The sequence below is a fragment of the Equus przewalskii genome, chromosome 18 (genome assembly GCF_037783145.1).
Source record: "Equus przewalskii isolate Varuska chromosome 18, EquPr2, whole genome shotgun sequence".
NCBI classification, from domain to species: Eukaryota; Metazoa; Chordata; class Mammalia; order Perissodactyla; family Equidae; genus Equus; species Equus przewalskii.
In genome coordinates this window covers 55,873,675-55,892,980 of record NC_091848.1, presented here as the reverse complement: position 1 = coordinate 55,892,980, position 19,306 = coordinate 55,873,675, and the positions used below count along the sequence as shown (strand labels likewise).

General features: G+C 39.8%; 1 protein-coding gene across 12 annotated transcripts in view; it reads right to left on the bottom strand.

Moving 5' to 3' along the window:
• IMPG2 (interphotoreceptor matrix proteoglycan 2) overlaps nt 1-19,306 on the bottom strand; it is a 66,861-nt gene that overhangs the window by 33,082 nt on the left and 14,473 nt on the right. For all 12 annotated transcript variants that reach the window (XR_011528978.1, XR_011528979.1, XR_011528977.1 and 9 more), the window contains 5 exons: nt 12,795-12,844; nt 11,797-11,879; nt 7,192-7,353; nt 3,554-3,612; nt 1,513-1,533 (listed from right to left, as the gene is read on the bottom strand). Coding sequence is in view for 9 of the 12 variants with exons in the window: in XM_070582007.1 (XP_070438108.1) it covers nt 1,513-1,533; nt 3,554-3,612; nt 7,192-7,353; nt 11,797-11,879; nt 12,795-12,844 (375 nt within the window). In the remaining 3 variants the exon portion in view is untranslated. The remainder of the gene's footprint in view (nt 1-1,512; nt 1,534-3,553; nt 3,613-7,191; nt 7,354-11,796; nt 11,880-12,794; nt 12,845-19,306) is intronic.

Genomic DNA, 19,306 nt, shown 5'->3' with positions numbered 1-19,306 from the left:
AAAATAAATAAAATCTAATGCCTTCATATTGAATTGTTGTCTGTGACTCAGCACTCAGCAACCAGATATCATTCTTTTGATCAAAAGGTTAACATCAGTGTTTGGGTTGTTTTAACACTGTAATCACCCAAGAGGGCAGCAATTAAACAATTAGGACTTCTGATTGAGTACTGACCATCGACACATATGCCTATGATACATACACACAGAGCAGTTTACATATACTAGGAGCACAGGAACCCAAATTCCTATTACCTTGGTCAAAATGTCTGATACCACCTACTCACAGAATTTATGGCAAATCAGTTTCTCTCTCTGAGGCAAAATTTCCTCACTCCAAAAGGAGAACTAATATTAATTCTTATTTTCACTACCTCACAGGGATATAAGAAAAGAAAATGAAAAAAAAAAAGAACCAGTCCTTTGACATATCTTTGAAAGCACTTTTCATTAGACTGTGTGATCCTGGAGGATGGAGACCAAGAGTTATTCATTTTGTAGGCATAGAGTTTGCTCAGTTACTAGGCACTTAGTAAATACTTGCTAAAATAATATAAATGAAAATGAGGAAGTCAGGAAGCCCTACTCAAAAGTAAGATATTACAATGAAGGAATATTACTGGATCTCTAAACATGTCCCTATTTAGCCTATGAATTTGCTTCATAAATTCTATGGGACACTTAGTGATCTTCCAAGAGAAAGTGAATTTTAAATAAACTTAAATCAAAAGGCAAGAAGCGACAAGCAGCCTTCACAAGGGGTACTGACTATGCTTCTATATTATACTTCTAAGAAATTCCAGACAGCAGATGCTCTTGCAAATGAACTTATTATAGAGATCAGCTTTCTCCCCTTCATTCACCACTTAAAGTGACACTTGATAATGTCATTGAATGACATAGGATACTTGAAAGTGTTTACATTAATGCCAGTTTTTATTCCTATTTTAAATTAAGTGTAACTCAATATTTAAAAGTACTTGCCAGTCAGCAGTCTGTGATAGGGGTCTGTAAGTTATAACTCAATATTTAAAAGTACTTGCCAGTCAGCAGTCTGTGATAGGGGTCTGTAAGTTATAGCCTGTGAGCCAAATCAAGCCCACTGCCCATGAGTTTATGGATTTCATATTTTTAAATGGTTAAAAAACATCAAAAGAAGGACAATATTTTGTAACATGTGAAAATCATATGAAATTCAGATTGCAGTGTCCATAAATTAAATTTTATTGAAACACAGCCACACTCATTCATTTTCAAGGTATTGCCTACATCTACTTTCATCTGATTTCACCTGGCAGAGTTGAGTTGCTGCCACAGAGACCACATGCCCTGAAAAGTCTGAAATATTTACTACCTGACTCTTAACAGAAAGTCTGCCACTCCCTGATCTGCAAGGAGATGGACAGTGATACTGAAAGTCATAAAAAAATTGAGCCATGATCCCTTGGACTGCATTTTCTAAACTATTTCCTCATTCAGTGGACAGTATAGAAATGTCAAAAAGTACTCTACCTGCCATTATCCTTGGGGGACCTGAAAATAAAAATTGAAAGTGTTAAGCAGAGTTTAACACAGTTATAATTGTGACATCACTGATTTAAGCACAAGTTCTTAATATATTTCCTCTGAAATGTTTCCTTAAATGAAAATGCTTGCATAGTATCAGATGCTGACAAATTCCTATAGATTGAAGGAAGTGAGCAAAGGTGGAGAAAGTATTCTATTTTAAAATCAATAGTCCTTGACATCTTTAAACTTTGTTAAAAATAAACAATTCACGTAAATTTCTCTCTTTATGAATAAACTTTTTTCAATAAATCAGCAGAGTATGCCAGTTGTTGGCATTAACAAAATTAGGGACCGTTTTTTGGGGATACATTGTGTTATGCAGAATTAAATGAAAAGAAAATCAGATGGTATACAGTAGGGTGCTAAGGGGTTGGCAAAAGGTTAAGGCTGACTAACCTATAGGATATTGCATAGCCCTTAATAGTTATTTATTTTATGCAACAGAAACTTAACAGAACTTCCCATGGGCCAAGAACAGAGCTAAGCATTTTACAAAAATTAATTCACTTAATCCTCATTGAGATTAGTAGGGACTATTAGTATCCCCATATTACAGGTAAAGAAACTGAGGAACAAAGGAACTTAAATAATTTACCTAAAGTATTTCAAAAGTATTCTTTAATGAAGCAGAATTAATTGGTAAGTTGTCTTTTTTATACAACTAAGAAGTTAAGACTTGGTAATTTACCTAAAACCAGTCAGCCAGAAGTGCCAAAGGCAGGATTTGAACCAAGGCAGTTGGCTCCAAAGGCCATGTTGCCTCTCCTGTGCTGCCAAATGAGAGGGGTCTTCAAAGGCCTCGCATTCTCAGGGTCTCCTACGACTTTTGATCATAGCTAGAGACGGTATTCTGTGAAAAGTGCTAAGGGGGAACTGGGCCCCTGGTCATGGCGCCAGATTAGGTGGAGGGTCAGAGTTTACTATGCCTTTCTCTCCCCTGCACCAATAACCAGGTGAGCGTCCTGAGGTAAATTATTTAAATTCTCTGTGCTCTGGTTCCCTTATCAGAAAAAATGAGGATAACAACTATCTCACAATATGGCTGCTGGTATTAAGTTATAGATATAAAGCTTGCCACACTGTAAATGCTATGTCAGTGCTTGCTGTTATTTCTGGTAAACCCAGAAGTCGTGACCAGAATATACCAAAGTTAACATGTTGACACTGTTAATTATGCTGTGAGGTTGCACATGTCCCTGATCCAGTCTCTGGCCCACAGCTGTCACCCAGTGCTCTAAACCATCAGAGCACTGAATCTAGCATGGAAGCTCAGAGCAAGAGCTATAAACTTGGCTATCAGCCACTTCATTTCAAACTCCCTCCTCTGCTGCTAATTTACAAGCTCTCTGACTCTGGGCTAACACTTCATCCTCTTAACCCTGTTTGCTTGTCCGAGAGGGTTGCAGATTAAGTGAGCTGAGGAATGTGAGGTGCCCAGTACAAAGTATTCACTCAATAAATGTTCACAAGTACTATGCCGCAGGTCTTAACCAGGGAAGAAATGTCTTAAAAGCGGTCTCTGATGTACTCAGAACTGTATGTTTGGAATGAAGATGAATGCATCCTCTCCAGAGTGGCCTCACACCAAGATGTCAAAGTCACCTCCATAGACGATTGAGAAGCTTTAGTAGGATGCGGAGGGCACATCTAATCTGACTTCAAGCTCCCCTCAGTGCCCAAAAGAAAGCAGTGTTACTGGTCAGCAGCCAGCTGGGGACATGAATTCCTAAGTTCTCACCCTTTGCCCAGCTCCAGATCTAGTATGTATCCTTGAATGCATTATTTTGCCTTTTTCTAACTCAGTTTCCTCAAGCGACTGAAAAATGAGCATTAGGAACATGAATTTACCAGCAACAACACTGAATTACAGCATTCAAATCATTTTGAATTGTTGTTAGAGTATATATAATAAATACAAAAGAATATTCAATTTGAAATAAAGAGTGCCACTGAACATGTGCATTTTTAGAGGAAATCTATTTACCTGAAGTCAAGTACACGAATGCCCTTGTAGCCCGGTAACCCAGAAAATGCATTTTCAACCTGTTAAAAATAAAAATAAAATTTATAACTATGTAGAAATGTGAAAAAGTACACAGCAAATAACACTTACATGAGTAGAATATAAAATGCACTGTTACAACTATTAGAAGCGTGTACACATACACAGACACACATGGGTCAGAAAGTTATTAAGAAAACTATAATAGTTACAATGTTAGAAAACAGATTTTACAACAACATTGCCACATTTTTCTTTTTCATTTTGTCTTTTAAGGTTTTAATGTGCTTTAATATTAATTTTTTTCCAAGTTATCAAAAGCGTACTTCTTATTGGCAAAGGCACTGTTTTTTGCCTTACATGATGAAATGTGAAAAAGAGCACTAGTTACAAAAGAAGCTCTAATAGCACTTTTAAATGTAACTGTTTGGGTTAGACATCTGGCTGCAGCACACACACTGACAGTCAGGAGTTCATTTCCTGTAAGCGTCAAGTGTGGTGGCACCTGTTTCCTGTTCCTACAACACAAGCAAACTGTCCACACAGTCACCACTAGGAAGAAATCTGCAGGCCTGGGCCTAGCCCCCCGGAGAGAGGCCTTGTTGACTGGCTGTCAGGAAGGAGGTTATGAAGGAATGACCAGGTAACTTAACTGGTAAAAAGATCAATTTACGAGCCTCACATCTGCAGGAACCAGTGTTATTACTGAGTCTTTAAAATCCAGTCACATAACTCAATATGAGCTTAGTGACTGGAGGGAGGAAAAAGAACGCTAGGCTGGACTAAAGATCTAAAAAGTAATCAGGTGATGCACTAATACATATTTTAACAAAATTGAACACTTAGACATTTCAGAAGGTGACAATATCGCCAGATAAGTCACTGTGGGGCCAACACCAGAACAAGGGAAGTAAATGCCACTGGGTTTTGGGGACATCTCTGGGCATCTGCTTTTAAAACCAAGTCTGTACATAATCAGGAGAGTGGGATTTTTTTTTTAAATCTTGCTTTACTGAAGATCTTCACACTTTAAGGACAAAGAACCCAAACCCATGAAACTTTCTGGCTATAATAATACGCCTTGTTTTCTTCTCTGAAAGAGGAAGTGCCACAATTCTTGGAGGATGGGGTGGGATGGAATCTGCAGGACTAGGAATCTAAAGACTGAGGGTTAGTCCCAGCTGTTTTTTCTGGCAGAATGGCCACAAACAAATCTTCTTTTATAGAACTAATACCCACCAACCACATCCGTTTTTGTCAGATTAAAATGAACGGAGAGGAAAGTACTCCGTTAACTGCAAAGTGCCGCATGCCTGCATGTTATTACTATCACTAAACTCATCTCATTTTGGGTTCTGCCAGCTCTGGAGTCCCAACACATACAGGTATTCCATCTCAACACATCCTGCTAGCCCCTGCACAGGCGTCCAGCTGTCTTTCATTAACATCAAGAGTAACAATAGGTACAATTTGTTGAAGGACCGCTGTGTGCTCGGTACCTGGCAATATTACTTTTAATCCTGGCAACAATCCCAAGATACACATATTTTCCCAATTTTATAGATGAGAAAACTAAGACACTGAGATGTCAACTAACTTGCCCAGGATCGCACATTTGGTGAGTGAATTAATCAGAATTTATTCGATCCCAAATCTCTCTAACACCGAAGCCCATATTCTTCCCACTGAATTACATGCCTCTTCCTCTCTGCCCCGACTCACGATAAACATGATTTAGAGTTGGGACGAAGACTGGGAAAACTGTGAAGCTCATCAGAACTTCTCACCTGAATTAAAATGACGGGGACTCTATATGATACAAAGGAAAGAACACTTTGAAAGGAAGGAGGAGGCCTGATCTTCCCTTCTCCTCCTAGAGGCCGAAATGACCACGAACAAGTTTCTTGCCCTCCTGGGCCTCATCAGTGAAATGGAGACACTTACCCACATGGCTGCTATTAGCATACAGACATCCGTAGCCTGCAGAACATAAAGTGCTATGCAAGGCGACTGTGTCGATACCGTGGCTGTCCTCAGGTACCTTCACCCCCAAGCCTACTACACTGACCTTTCCCTCTTTGATGTCATACTTGGTGTTGTCCCAAGGTCATTTTACTCTTCTCATAAAATAAAGAGTAATAGCTCCTGAACCTCAATCCTCTCCAAGCAGGCTTTCTTTTTCCCTGTGTCTTCCAATATTACCTGAGAAATAATATTGAAAGAACAATCCGTCTGACTGTGCCCAGAAAGGTGACAGCTGGAGAGCCCTCTCAGTGTGCAGCAAACATGGTGACAGGACTCTCAAAGACACAACCTCTGACTCTGCTGCTCCACACAAAGTGGCTATTAGTAGACATTTTACTTCAGGCAAAGGGACAGGGATGCAGAGATAGGCCAGAGAAGGAACTTTCATGGGAGGCCCAGACTCTTCATCACTTTCAAATCACCTCAAGCCAATGGCTACTCACCTCATAAAGTCCCTACTGGAGATGTTTTTCAGAGTGTTTATTAGACTTTCTCTAAATATGCAGTCTTTCAGTGCAATTGTTTACCCAAACACTGAGGTCTATTAAAGGTGCTTAATCCAAGAGCAGAGAGAAGCAGACAGCTGATCCAAGACACTATCTGATGCCAGATGGCCATGGGCCTGGCTGACATTTCTTCCACATACCACACAGCCTCACGACTTGGCCACACAACTAGGAAAATTGGTCATCTGACCTACACTGCCCACGTCTGAGGGCTGCAATGATGCTGTTTGGCTGAGAGATGCACATTTTTATTTCTCACCTAGACACAGTGTCTAGGGAAGGACATTAGTCCAAGGTAACAGAACTGAAACACTTGGCCCAGGAGAACCCCATCGAGAGGGAATGGAAAAGAAATCAGCAGACAGAGGGGACATGGGCACTCAATGCCTTCCTACGCAAGAGCAAATGTGTACAAGAAAGGGCCAAGGAGGGGTCATTTCTGACTGAAGGACTCTTGAATTCAAGCCCTATATCGAATTCTCCCAGAAAGTAAAGTTGTGGGGTAGTCTAATGCATGATTCTTTAAAGAAACCCCTTTTTAAAAAACGCTTGCAACCAAGGAACAGAAATACGAGGTAAATTTACTTTCCACTGGACACCTTTTTGTCCTTTGAACTTGGTATCATGTATTACCTATGCATTAACTGCTCAAAATTTTCCGATTTTAAAAAAGAATACTAAATATGAAATTAAAGAAATCAAATTTAATGCTCCCTCAAGAAAAACAATACACTGTATGTAATTTCTCAAAGATGCTCATTTCTCCAAATATTGTCAAATTAAAACCATGCCATAGAACACATTCTTCCCCAGCTGTGCAGTGAAAGTTGGAAATAGCATTTATTTGTTAGCAGATGGCAGATGTGTGCAAGATTTTATTTTAATGAAATAACTCATCTGTCTTTCTGTGAACTTTTCACAGAGCTTTCTGAAGAAATGGCTAAGGCACCACCCCAGAACCAGGCAGATGGAAAGCTTAAATCCTAAGCCTACCTTTAACCAGCATTGTGAATGTGGGAAATTGACAACCCCAGCAAACTGTCTTGTTTATAAAAAAATAAAATAAAAACAAACAAAAAAATCACCCACCTCTGAAATAAACTCTTCTACAAGATGCTGGTGGTAGAAGCTGGAGGGATCCTGTAGTTCCTCCTTGTATTGCTCCCCTGTGAGGTGGACACTGAACTCTGCAATCTGCTCAGCTGCTGCTTTTGTGGGTTCTTCTATCACATTCTCAATTTCATTACTAATCTGGATTTTTAGAGAAAGAACAAGAAATGTCAACATTTACTCATTCAATCAACACATGTTTACTGTCTACTATACGCCAGATACTGTGCCAAAGGCAACTTCTGACGATGATCTTTTATATAGTATTTGACTTTGGAACTAATTAAGTGGACGTTAAGACATGGGCTCATATTAACATTACTGTGCATTTGTCCATTCCTCTGAATACACAATGACTAGCTCAGGGAAACACAGAAGTTTCCACAGATAAAACATCAAAGTTGACCATCTGAAAAAAAAAAAAAAAGAGTTGACTATGCTAAAATGATCACCTAAAAATAGCCTAGAAAGGTGGTTCACAAACTTTTTGGTTTTAGGACCCCTTTAAACTCTTAAAAACCGTTGAAGAACCCAAAGAAGCTTGGATTTTGTGGGTTATATCTATAGATATTCACCAACAAGTAAAAAAGAAACTTTAAATATATATATTAATTCATTTAAAAATAATAACAGGGGCCGGCCCCGTGGCCAAGTGGTTAAGTTCGCACGCTCCACTTCAGCGGCCCAGAGTTTTGCCAGTTCGAATCCTGGGCATGGACATGGCACCGCTCATCAAGCCATGCTGAGGCAGCATCCCACATGCCACAACTAGAAGGACCCACAACTCAAAATACACAACTATGTACCGGGGGGCTTTGGGAGGAAAAGGAAAAAAAAAATCTTTAAAAAAATAAAAATAATAATAAACTCATTATATGTAAAAATGAATGACATATTTTGCAAACTAAAAAGTGCAGTGAGAAGAGTAACACTGTTTATATTTTTACAAATTCTTTCATGTCTGACAATGGGCAGCAGCTGGATTTTCACATCTGCTTCTGTATTCAATCAGTCGCAGGATGTTGTTTCCACTGAAGTATGTGAATCAAACCCAGCCACAGAGATAGGTACTGGGAAAGGAAGGAATCTGGCAATAGTCTTTTCAGATAATTGTGGATATTCTTGTTAGATACTACACCAAGCTCAACAAGGGGTAGTTTCTTAAAGGTTGGGTGCTACATGGATTCTGAAACCATATCAGCAAACTTTTTGTTCTCTGTAACACCAAAATCCAGGTCTTCCAGTGGCCAAAGCTGGAATAATTTGAGCAAGAAAATAAATATTGGATTATAATCCAAAAAATAAAATAAACATCGTGAGTCTGTATTGATATAAATAAATGATTTAAAAAATAGATGTAAGAAAAATGACAATAGTTTCTCACAGAAGAACTGCAATTAGTATGTGTAGAGCGAATGAGGGAAATAGAATATTAATAGAAAATCATTATTAAAACACTACAATGACAAATCCTGCATGGAAGATATACTGGAGCTCATCTAATCCAAGGCCTTCTATTTTGATACACACAAAAAAAAACAAGATTAGAAGAATGGCTAGCCTAATAAATTTTTTTTAATGTTTTTAATGCATAGGTGGTTTGCAAGAAAGTAAAGAAAACTCCAAGGGGGTCAAGAAAGATTAGAAGAATGCAGAGAGGTGATTCAGTGTTGCATGCATACATGGTGTATCTGCTGATCCCTTGTGACCTAGGCTTTAGTTTTAAGTACTACCAAGGGATAGGATAGAAAGTTGAAGGTCTGTATATGTTAAAAAGTCAGATCAAAGACTCCCACATAAAGGATTCTAAAAACTCAAAAGACAGTTTGAACAACAAACTAGACTAAGTTGAAGGAAGAATTAGTGAACTAGAAGACATACTTAAATGCAACAGAGAAATAAAGTTATTAAAGAGTGGTTAACAGACATAAGGGATAAAATGAGGAGGTCAGACAATACATCTAATCATGAGAGGTAACAGCTGAGAATTTCTCCTATACCCATTTTTGTGAAACTCCCTACTGTATTTGGGAATCTGCAGTTTCACAAAAATGGGTATGGGGTATACTTATGTACATTTATTTTGCTTTGGATTTGTACTTCCTTAATGTAAGGCTTTATGTCTACAATAAATTCTGAGACATTCTCAGCTGATATCTCCTAGGATTATACATAGATATGGGCAGATAGATATAGACATATCTTAAAAGTAGACAAGAATACATTTAAAAGGGACAGTGGGTCCCTTTTAAGGGTGTCACAATGTCCTGAAGCAAAAAAAAAAAAAACCCAGGCAGTTAAATTTATTATTTTTAGTTCATTGTAGATATAGTTATGTTTAAGTTCACTACATCATAAACTGCATATAGTTAACTCTGTTAATGCCTATTTTCCTTTTTGAACTGATCCTTTTTGTTGTCTTTATAGAGTCCCACGTTAAAGAATCCCTTGGGGGAAAGATTAGGAATTGTATTTGCTTTTCTGTGCCTTTAAGAAGTCTGGAATAATTTATAAGAACATAACAAAAGCCAGTGGGGCTTGGGGAAGCAGTGGTGCAGTGAGTGGAAACGGAGCTAACATCTGCTAATCCTCCTCTTTTTGCCCTGAGCCAACATCCGTGCCCATCTTCCTCTACTTTATATGTGGGACGCCTACCACAGCATGGCTTACCAAGTGGTGCCATGTCCACACCCGGGATCCGAACTGGGGAGCCCCGGGCGGCCGAAGCAGAACGTGCGCACTTAACCGCTGCACCAACAGGCCGGCCCCAGCAAGCATCTTTTATAGTTATTATTTTTTGACCAATGTGAATGTGATATCTCTGAAAAAATAAGCAAATAAGCCAATAAAAGGACTTCAAACAAAAAAAATAGACACAACGGCCAGGTTACCCATAAAGGAATAACAACTGTACTGACAGCTGAATTCTCAGTAGCAACAATAAAAGATAGAAGATAGTGTTTTGCATAAAACCTTGACAAAAACAAAAAAAAAATGTAGAATTTCATATAGCTTTAAAATATCTTTCTAGAATAAGGGAATAATAAAGAAATTTCTGGGTGATCAAAAACTGAGATTGGACTCACTGAAGAGACTCTCATTAGAGTAACATCAGAAGCATACATTTCAGAAGGAAAATTCTTTCAGAATAGAGGTCTAAAATGCAAAAAAGAATCTTAATAAAACAGAGCGGTAAACATCTGGGTAAATGTAAAGCAAACGTTAACTTTATAAAATAAATATAATACAGTCTAATTTGTGGGATTAAAAAGAGAAAAAAAGAACAAAAATACTGGAAAATAGAACATAAATCAGTACAGAGACCATCTGAATTGGAGTGCTCTAATGCGTTGCTCAGGATAAGGATAAATATTTTGGAAAAACTTCGCTAGATTAAATATAAATTATAACTTGCAACTACTGATAGAAATAAAGTATATAATTTCTAAAACAATAAATGGAAAAACGTATTATGGAAGAAGCTGCACTATAAAACCGTACCTTGGGCTTCATTTTGAACTAGAGGTACATGCAATATAATTCTTGATAGGTATCTCTGTACCATTTTGTTCTATAAATTGGCTTCAGATCTTCCTCTCTGTTTTGGATATTAATGTTCCAATTGATTATACACAATTCCCTCATTTCTATTATAGAGAATTCTATCTCATTCTATAAATGTTTCCAGACCTAAATAATAACTATTCTGTCTCAAGTTGAGAACTACAGCACCACTTCTTATTCAGTCATTCACAAATATTTATCAAATGCCAGTATTTTCTGGCACCATCTACTTTGGACACAGATGTACTGAGGGTAAGTATTGATTCTGGCATCCACTCAGGGATCCAAGCCACCACCAACCTCGATGAGCGACAGGGAGGGAGGTGCAGAGTGGGCAACTTAACCTGATTTCTCCTAAGTTAAAACATCCAGGCTGGGAAGAGAAGGAGCAAGGTAACTAAACTGCGTCTTTCCAGTGGATATGTTCCATCAGATACAACACAACGCTGTACATCAAGGAGCCTAGGATTTACGAATCCCAACATTTTAAAAATGTATATTTAACAAAATTTCTAACAAAATGTTCCTATCTTCTTGGGCAGTGTACACTTTTAAAAAAGAAGTCTGAATGTGACAGAGAGTTAATGTTATTTAGTGGAACAGGTTACTATTAATAATGATGCATTTGAAAAGCAAGGTGTTTCTTGATTTTTAAACTACACATAAAATCTGAAGAGAAGGCCAAGTCCTGATCTATTAAGGGATAGAAGAACATAGGTAAAAATCCCCTTAGTAAATTATGTCACACAGCCCCCAGGAGACAGTGGGTTTACCATGATGACAGTGCCCCAGGCCCCAAGTCATTTCGTTTACAATTTGAAGCCCTCTTTCGCCAAAATCAGATTTAATCAGCTCTCCAAGGAATCTCAGATTCTTTTTAATGTACTAGTTTTGGAATCTACAACATTTCCATAAAGGGAACCACATGAAGTCTTGTGTAGTCTGACACCGGAATATAAATCTCTCCCACTCCCTGTTCTCTGTGTTAGAGACTAAATAGCAAAACAGAGCAACACCCACACTCTCCTCTGGCCTCTCCAAGCTGCTCTCCCAGGCACCTTCATAGGAGGTCATCTCTGGGTACGGAACACTGAGAACAGCGCCTAAGCAGAAAAACAAAAACATGTGTGTGAATTGAGCCCCTCACCAAGTCAGAATTCAGGTCAGGAACAAAGGAACGGACTTCAAAACCATGCCCATAAGTCATTTGCTTTTTCATCCTGGAAATTCTGCGCATTATAACCTCAAGACACATTTGCACAGAGTCTTCCCAGAACAAAAAATAACTACAACCCATTCATTCATTCAACAAGCATTTATTGAGCACCTGCTATATGTCAGGCTCTATGCAAGATGCCAGGGACACAGATGAAGTCCCTGTCCTGAAGGAGCTATCTAGGAAAGCGGGCGGACAGTGAAAGAAGCAGCACTACCGGAGACGGGAAGCAGGTGAAGGGTGGGCCCTGGCCATGAATTGATAATTGTTGAAGCTGGGCCTCATTGTGCTATTCTGACTACTTTTTGTATATGTTTGAAATTTCCAACAAAGAGGAGCTTGTTAAAAAAATTAAAAATAAAGAAAGTAACTACCAATTTATAGGAAATACAGAAGCCAAAGGAATATGTTAAAGTATACCACAGAATGCAATCAGAAAAATCCTAACTCTGGGAAACTCCACAAAACAAGTGACAAATGGTGGAGCTAGAAAGGTTCTACCTGTTGATGTGGGTGGTAGTCACAGAGTATGCGCCCTAAAGTAATTCTGCAGGTCGTACATTTGCTTTAAGCAGTTTTCTGATTTGTATTATGCTTAATAATTAAAGATTTTTAAGCACCCACAACATAATGCCATAAAATAAGTGAAAAAAGAATTACTTTTTCTTGAGACTCTTGAAGATATGTGGAGAGAGAAATGTGGTGTTTTTTAAATGTGAGCTGAAAAATGTGCTTGCTTGCAAGATTGTCTTAAACCATAAATAAATTAAAAAGAAAAGTGAATAAAAGCACAAAAGCAAACCTCCCAATGTTGAGGTATCACCAACAGGAACCGGAGATGACAATTCAAGGCTAGGAAAAAAAATGATTAGAGTTAATAAAACAATAGAAATGTGAGGGTTTATTTGTTTTGTTTTTTTTTTCCAAAAAGGACTTCACTAGCTTTCCAAATAAGGATGCCCAAACCAAACTACTGAGTAGCAAAATTTTAAACAATAGTCTTCATAACTCACTTATTTTACATTTATCAATTCCTACTCAGCTAGAATCACCCACATAAAGTACTCCTCTACCTACTATCTCATCATCCTGTTTCATTTCTCCTCAGTTCTTATTACTATGTGAAATTATTTTGTTCATTTATTTATCTATTTCTTTATCTCTGTCTCCAACCCCTTAATCCTCAAGAATGGCTTTGTCCACTATGGTAGTCACTGGACATACATGGTGATTTAAATTAAATAAAGAGTAAAGTTCAGCTCCCCATTCACACTAGCCACATTTCAAGTGCCCAACAGTCACCTGTGGCTAATGGCTACCACACTGGACACACAGTAAAGAACATGTCCATCATCACAGAAAGTTCTATTGAACAGAACTGCCCCCTTAGAATCTAAGCTCCACGATATTAGGGACCTTGCCTGCCACATTCTTGCTGTGTCTCCAGCTGAAATAGTATCTGCTGTTTAATAGGTATTAAATAGATATTTCTGGAATGAATGAATAAATACTATTGGCAAAGCAGTGTAAAAGACACTTGGCACATAGTTGTGAACAAAATGCCCATGGTCTATGGAAGTTACAGTCTCACAGGAAGTAGACACCAAATAAATGATTACAAAGGCAACGAGTAGTACAGACAGGACAGTCTGGCTGCTAAGGGGAACGTATCAGCATAAATCTCATCTCATTTGAGAGACCATAGAAATCATACGTTTTTTATATAAAGAAAGTCAAGCTTAGAGAAATGACTGGCTGTAGGCCACATGGCTAATAGGCTTCAGGTCTCCCAACCATCCTCAACCACGTCACCCTGCAACAGCAAGCAAAGAGTAGAAGACACCTGAGAAAGCCGCCACCAAGAAAGTGGGTGTCTGTAAGTCCCTATCTCCTCATGCCCCAAAATTTAAATTCTAACAATTTGGGCAAGTTTTAGAACTTTAAAGTTTGCATGCATGTCCTAAGGGGAAAAGGCTGTTCCATTAACCTTGTTCAAAGGGGCTGGATGGTGATTACATCAGTTTTCAACACATAGCAATTGAAAACTCTCTTCAACTTTACAAGGATCAGATCCTAAGGTGACTCCATCACAGTCAAAACTGTCTCCCTCACAGACTTGCCAATGGTCCAGTGAGGCCCGTCTTCAGAACCACTCCTTCAGACTGCCCTGCTGCTCTAAATTAGGTCAGGGCGGGTGGTAGGGAGGGGTACTCAAAGCCACAGATAAACCTGGCGCACATCTTGAAGCATCAATTTTACTTGAAGCATAGGGAGGTGGGGACCTAAGTAACAACTGATATGTGATTCAAAATATTTTAATATTAAAACAAACACAGTAGGGGCTGGCCCGGTGGCACAGTGGTTAAGTTCGTGTACTCTGCTTTGGCAGCCCAGGGTTTGCTGGTTCAGATCCAGGGTGTGGACTTACACACCACTCATCAAGCCATGCTGTGGCAGCATCCCACATAGAAAACAGAGGAAGACTGGTACAGATGTTAGCCCAGCAACAATCTTCCTCAAGCAAAAAGAGAGGACTAGCAACAGATGTTAGCTCAGGGCCAATCTTCCTCACCAAAAACATCCCCCCCCAAAATGGCTATATTGTGGATAGAACATAAAGTTTAAATGAATATTAAGGTAAAATATAATAATACAAGGACATTTCATGACCGGAACTAGAGTGGGGGAGTCAACTAGCACTATGTTCTCTAAACTCCCAGGCTTTGGTAGAAAATTTGACAAACGTAGATTTAAAAAAACTCACCATAAAGAGTCCTCTGGGTTTTCAAAATATTATTTAGAAAGAATAACACATTAAACCATTACACCAAACCTATCACTGTTGGTTATTTATAGTGCATTCACAGGAAATTGCTTATAAGTGAGCTGTCATTTAGAAGAACCCAAAGGAATACGACATTGAGATAAGTTATTATGATGAGTGACGAGCAGGGGAAGGCCTGGGTGATGAGAAGGCGTCGAGAGGCTTCTTGGGCTGCAGGAAGGAGAGCTCATAAAACGGGATTCAGATACGCTGGGAACAGACATTAAGATAACCAGGCCAGAAGAGGGTCTATCAGCTGTCCAAAAGGCAGAACCCCTTCCCTATACCTCATTTTATAGACAAAAAATCAAGGCCCAAACGGGTAAAGCAATTTTCCCAGGGTCACACAATGATTCAATATGGGCTAAGACCATATCTAAAATCCCTAACTGTAAACAGTTCCCCTTACAGCTAAATTTACTGAGTCCTCATCATGTGTCAAGCACTGTGCTAAGTGGTTTATCTTGGTTAACTCACAAAGACCTTAAGAGGAAGATACTATTATCCCCACCTATTCAGATGAGAAAACTAACGCCAGAAGAGCTTAAGAATTTGCTCTGGGTCACAGAGCTAACCAATGGAGGACCTGTGATGTAAAATAGGTCCATTCGATTCCAGAAACCTCACTCTTACCCACCTAATTCCTCACAACATGGCCTTGATGTGACCCATACCTTCTAGAAGGGCAACCAGGATGGTTTCACTTGGTCTTAATTATACCTACATAAACTAAACAACTCAAAAGTCAAAGTGTGTAAGGTCCCAGAAAGAGGAAGGGAAAACCAGTCAGATTTGGAGAGATGTGGAGAGCAAGCAGGTATGAAGAGCAGAGAGATCAAAGCAAGACAAAGTGGCCAAGCACCATACGGTAACTAGAATGGAAGGAATGGTGTGGCAGAGAAAGCAGACTTCATCTGGGGTCGGTCAAATCGTCCCCACCTCAAAGTTAAGCTAATTCTCTAAGTAAGCATTCAGAACAGAGAAGTTTGCTTACTCAGGATGACTAGCTTTCACTTACTGAATTCAAAAGAACGTTATTTTAATGAGGATAAGCAGGCAACTCACAATTATTCAAATCACTTATCAAATCACACCCCAGCACTTAAGCCCTCCCCCTCCCACTCCCCTTTCAAAGACAGTAAGGAACACTTAGGAATCCTTTCACGTTTTCTCACCAGGTATGCCTCCTGCAGGGACCCCTAAGATGTCACTCACAAGAGAACTAGAACACAGTTGCATTGAGTTTCGGGACAGAAATGCTGCTTCATTTCCAGGCCAAACCACAAATTTGAAGTTGTTCAGCTAAGACTTTTAGCTCAATACTAGCAGCAAACAACCTCCTACTGTCTCATTTCCTCAGCTCATCCAGCACAGAACTTATTCCTCACTCCTACTGTCTAACCATTCAGTGGAGTTCAGATGGGATTGTGTCAAAAGATACCACAGCCACATGGAACCTAAGCTCAGAAATATAGTGAAACAAGCCAACCACAATTTCATATCTAGATTACTACTCCCCTTGACAATTTTCCATACTTTGCTTTGCTCTTGAAGCTGTTAACTGTAACCAGCACGTGACAATGAAAGAACTCAAGGCACAAAGCCAGGAATGCTGGGTGCTGGTCCCAGGAGTACCATTAACTTTGTGTATGACTTGGGAAGACACCTCAGTTGCTCTGGACCTCAAGAACCTAATCTCCAAAACAGGACATGTACCTGCCCTACCTATTTCACAAAGGTGTTGACAAAACTGCAGAAAATAGTATGTGCAGAAGCATTCTAACAGGTATGACACGCCAAGCAATAAAGGGAAAACAGAGGCTAAAGAAGCAGGGACACACCATTCCAAAAAGAATTAAGCATCTGCTAAAAAACATGCCTATCTGCCTTTGTGATCTATGACAGGCATCCTCAACTGAAAAGGTGATTGAGGTACAAAAAAAATGCCAAAGAACAGTCCTTATTCTGAGAATGGCACCAGAGACCTGACAATGCACTTGGGTGACTAAGCAGAAATTCAGTTATTCATTTAACAAATATTTAGTGAGCACATAGCCTAGGCTGGGCCTTGTCCTGGCCACTGAGGACACAACAGTATGCCCAGATAGCAGGGGGTCAAGCCATGATGGAGCTACATGGAGATACTTTCAAGGCGTCTGGCTGTAATGGAGACAAGTGCTGGAGGAGAGCCTTTTGTAAAATAGGAAACATGGAGAGACTTGAGAAGGTGGAAATGCTAATAGGAAGGAGTTAGTAATGGGACAAGTTGAAGACAGGAGAAAGAGAAACGACAGGCAGAGATTAATGAGGTAAGATGTGATGTGGGGTTGTAAGGCAGAAAACACTTTTTTTAAAGAGATTTGGCAGATAGTAGGGGAAGCTGTAAACAATATACAGCAAAGTATTTGGTGCAAACTGCACGTCAGCAGATGGGTGAGAGTTCACACAGAAGGAGCAATTTACATTAGAGAAAAGAACTGCGGCAGGCAGCAACCTCTAGAAGCTGGAAAAGGCAAGAAAACAGATTCTCCCCTAGACACTCCAGAAAAAAACGCAGACCCAGCAACACCCTGAGACCCATGTCAGACTTCTGAACCACAGAACTCTAAGATAAATTTGAGGTGTTTCAAGCTACCCAAGTTTTTATATGGGTAATTTATTACAGCAACAATAGAAAATCAATGCAAGAATCTCTTAACACAGAGAGAATACAAGAGTAATCTCAAAAACATCATAAAAATAAATTTGAATACAGAAAAGTGATGGGCAAATTAAGGGTTTTAATGGATCACCACAGTACTCAAGCTGGAGAAAGAGGGGCTGAGGGAATCCTTAGGCCATTCCCATGATTCCACTAGTGGTATATGACCCCAGGTCACCCCCTTTCAGCAACTACCACAGGTGACAATTTTCGCCCCACCCCAACCTGTTCTGCTCTCGTTTCATAGGAAGGATACAAACTACAAAATTCTCAAAATTCACTTATATTTTAGCTCATACATATTGTAGTTTTTATACAGGCCTAATTTTCTAAGAATAGTGAGTAATATTTTGAATCCCCTATTATACCTAGGAGCCCTGATGGTAGGTCTAGCAGTTTCTATCTGGCAGTGATCTCTGTGGCCCAGGTTCATATGCCAGGCAGGGAACCTCACCACCTGTCTGTCAGTTGTCACACTGTGGTAGCTGCGTGTTGCTGTGATGCTGAAAGCTATGCCACCAGGATTTCAAATACCAGCAGGGTCACCCATGGTGGACAGGTTTCAGTGGAGCTTCCAGACTCAGACAGACTAGGAAGAAGGACCTGGCCACCCACTTCCAAAAAACTGACTATGAAAACCCTGTGAACAGCAGCAGAGCATTGTCTGATATAGCACTGGAAGGTGAGAGGATGGCGCAAAAAGACCGGGCAGGTCCCACTCAGCTGTCCACAGGGTCACTAGGAGTCGGAATCCATGGGACAGCACTAACAACAAATTATAGCTAATACAGACAGTGCCTTATCGATAAAAATATATGATACAGTCAATTCTGCTATGATGCCTCTTTCTGAATTTGTTCCAATGTGATTAATATATATTTGTGAGCATAACGCAAATTTTTCCTTTACTTACATGCAATTTTGTTGCAAGAAACACTAGGTGAATGCAGAAAATCGCACCCAGTTGAAGAGAACCACATAGGAATACACAGAATACACACATACTACCCCTCAAACCTCTTCCAGCTGCCCCAGTGTTACGAGCCACACTCATCCTCATACGGTGCTACAACTTCCCATCCTATTTCACATAACCCTCCTTCCACCACTTCACCGCAATTCACAAGCTACCACCTTTCCACTTCCACAAGCAAACTTCAGAGCTTCTTCCAGATTAAGTATTACAGTATTTATATACTTCTTAACTGTATAAGATGTGTAAAATGTGCTGTCATTTTCATCAGGGACAATCGTGACGATTACTGGGGCTGCTGGGACTCGCCAGAGCATTTAGTCCACTGCCTGTGTGTTGCAATGGCCATCACAAGGAAGCTCCGAGCTCTGCCCCTCAGTGGTGAAGAGCCCACACCCGAGAAACCACATGGCCCCACATCTAAGTAGTGCTCAATCCCAGGCCGCAGCAGGGACTCATGGTCATGTTAGCTCTGTGAACAAGGAGACCACACGGAGCCCACTTCCCTCCTTTCGACTCATGTTTGACATGAAACTTACAGACATCCTGCTCCACCCACATGTGCACTCCAGCTATGGTTTGTCTGGACTCTGCTGCGCAGGCTGGTTTCTGGACACCGACTCACCTACTAGGTTCTTCAATCTGTCCTCTCCTCTAATTTGAGGCAAAATTTTGGACTCTGACTTGATGGTATGCCTAAATGTGCTTTTCTAAACAAACACTCCCATGCTGGGATAATCTAGAAATTCTGAGTATGGACAGAACTGGAAATCTTTAGCCCCTACAGGCTCAAAATTTCTCACCTTCCATGATCTG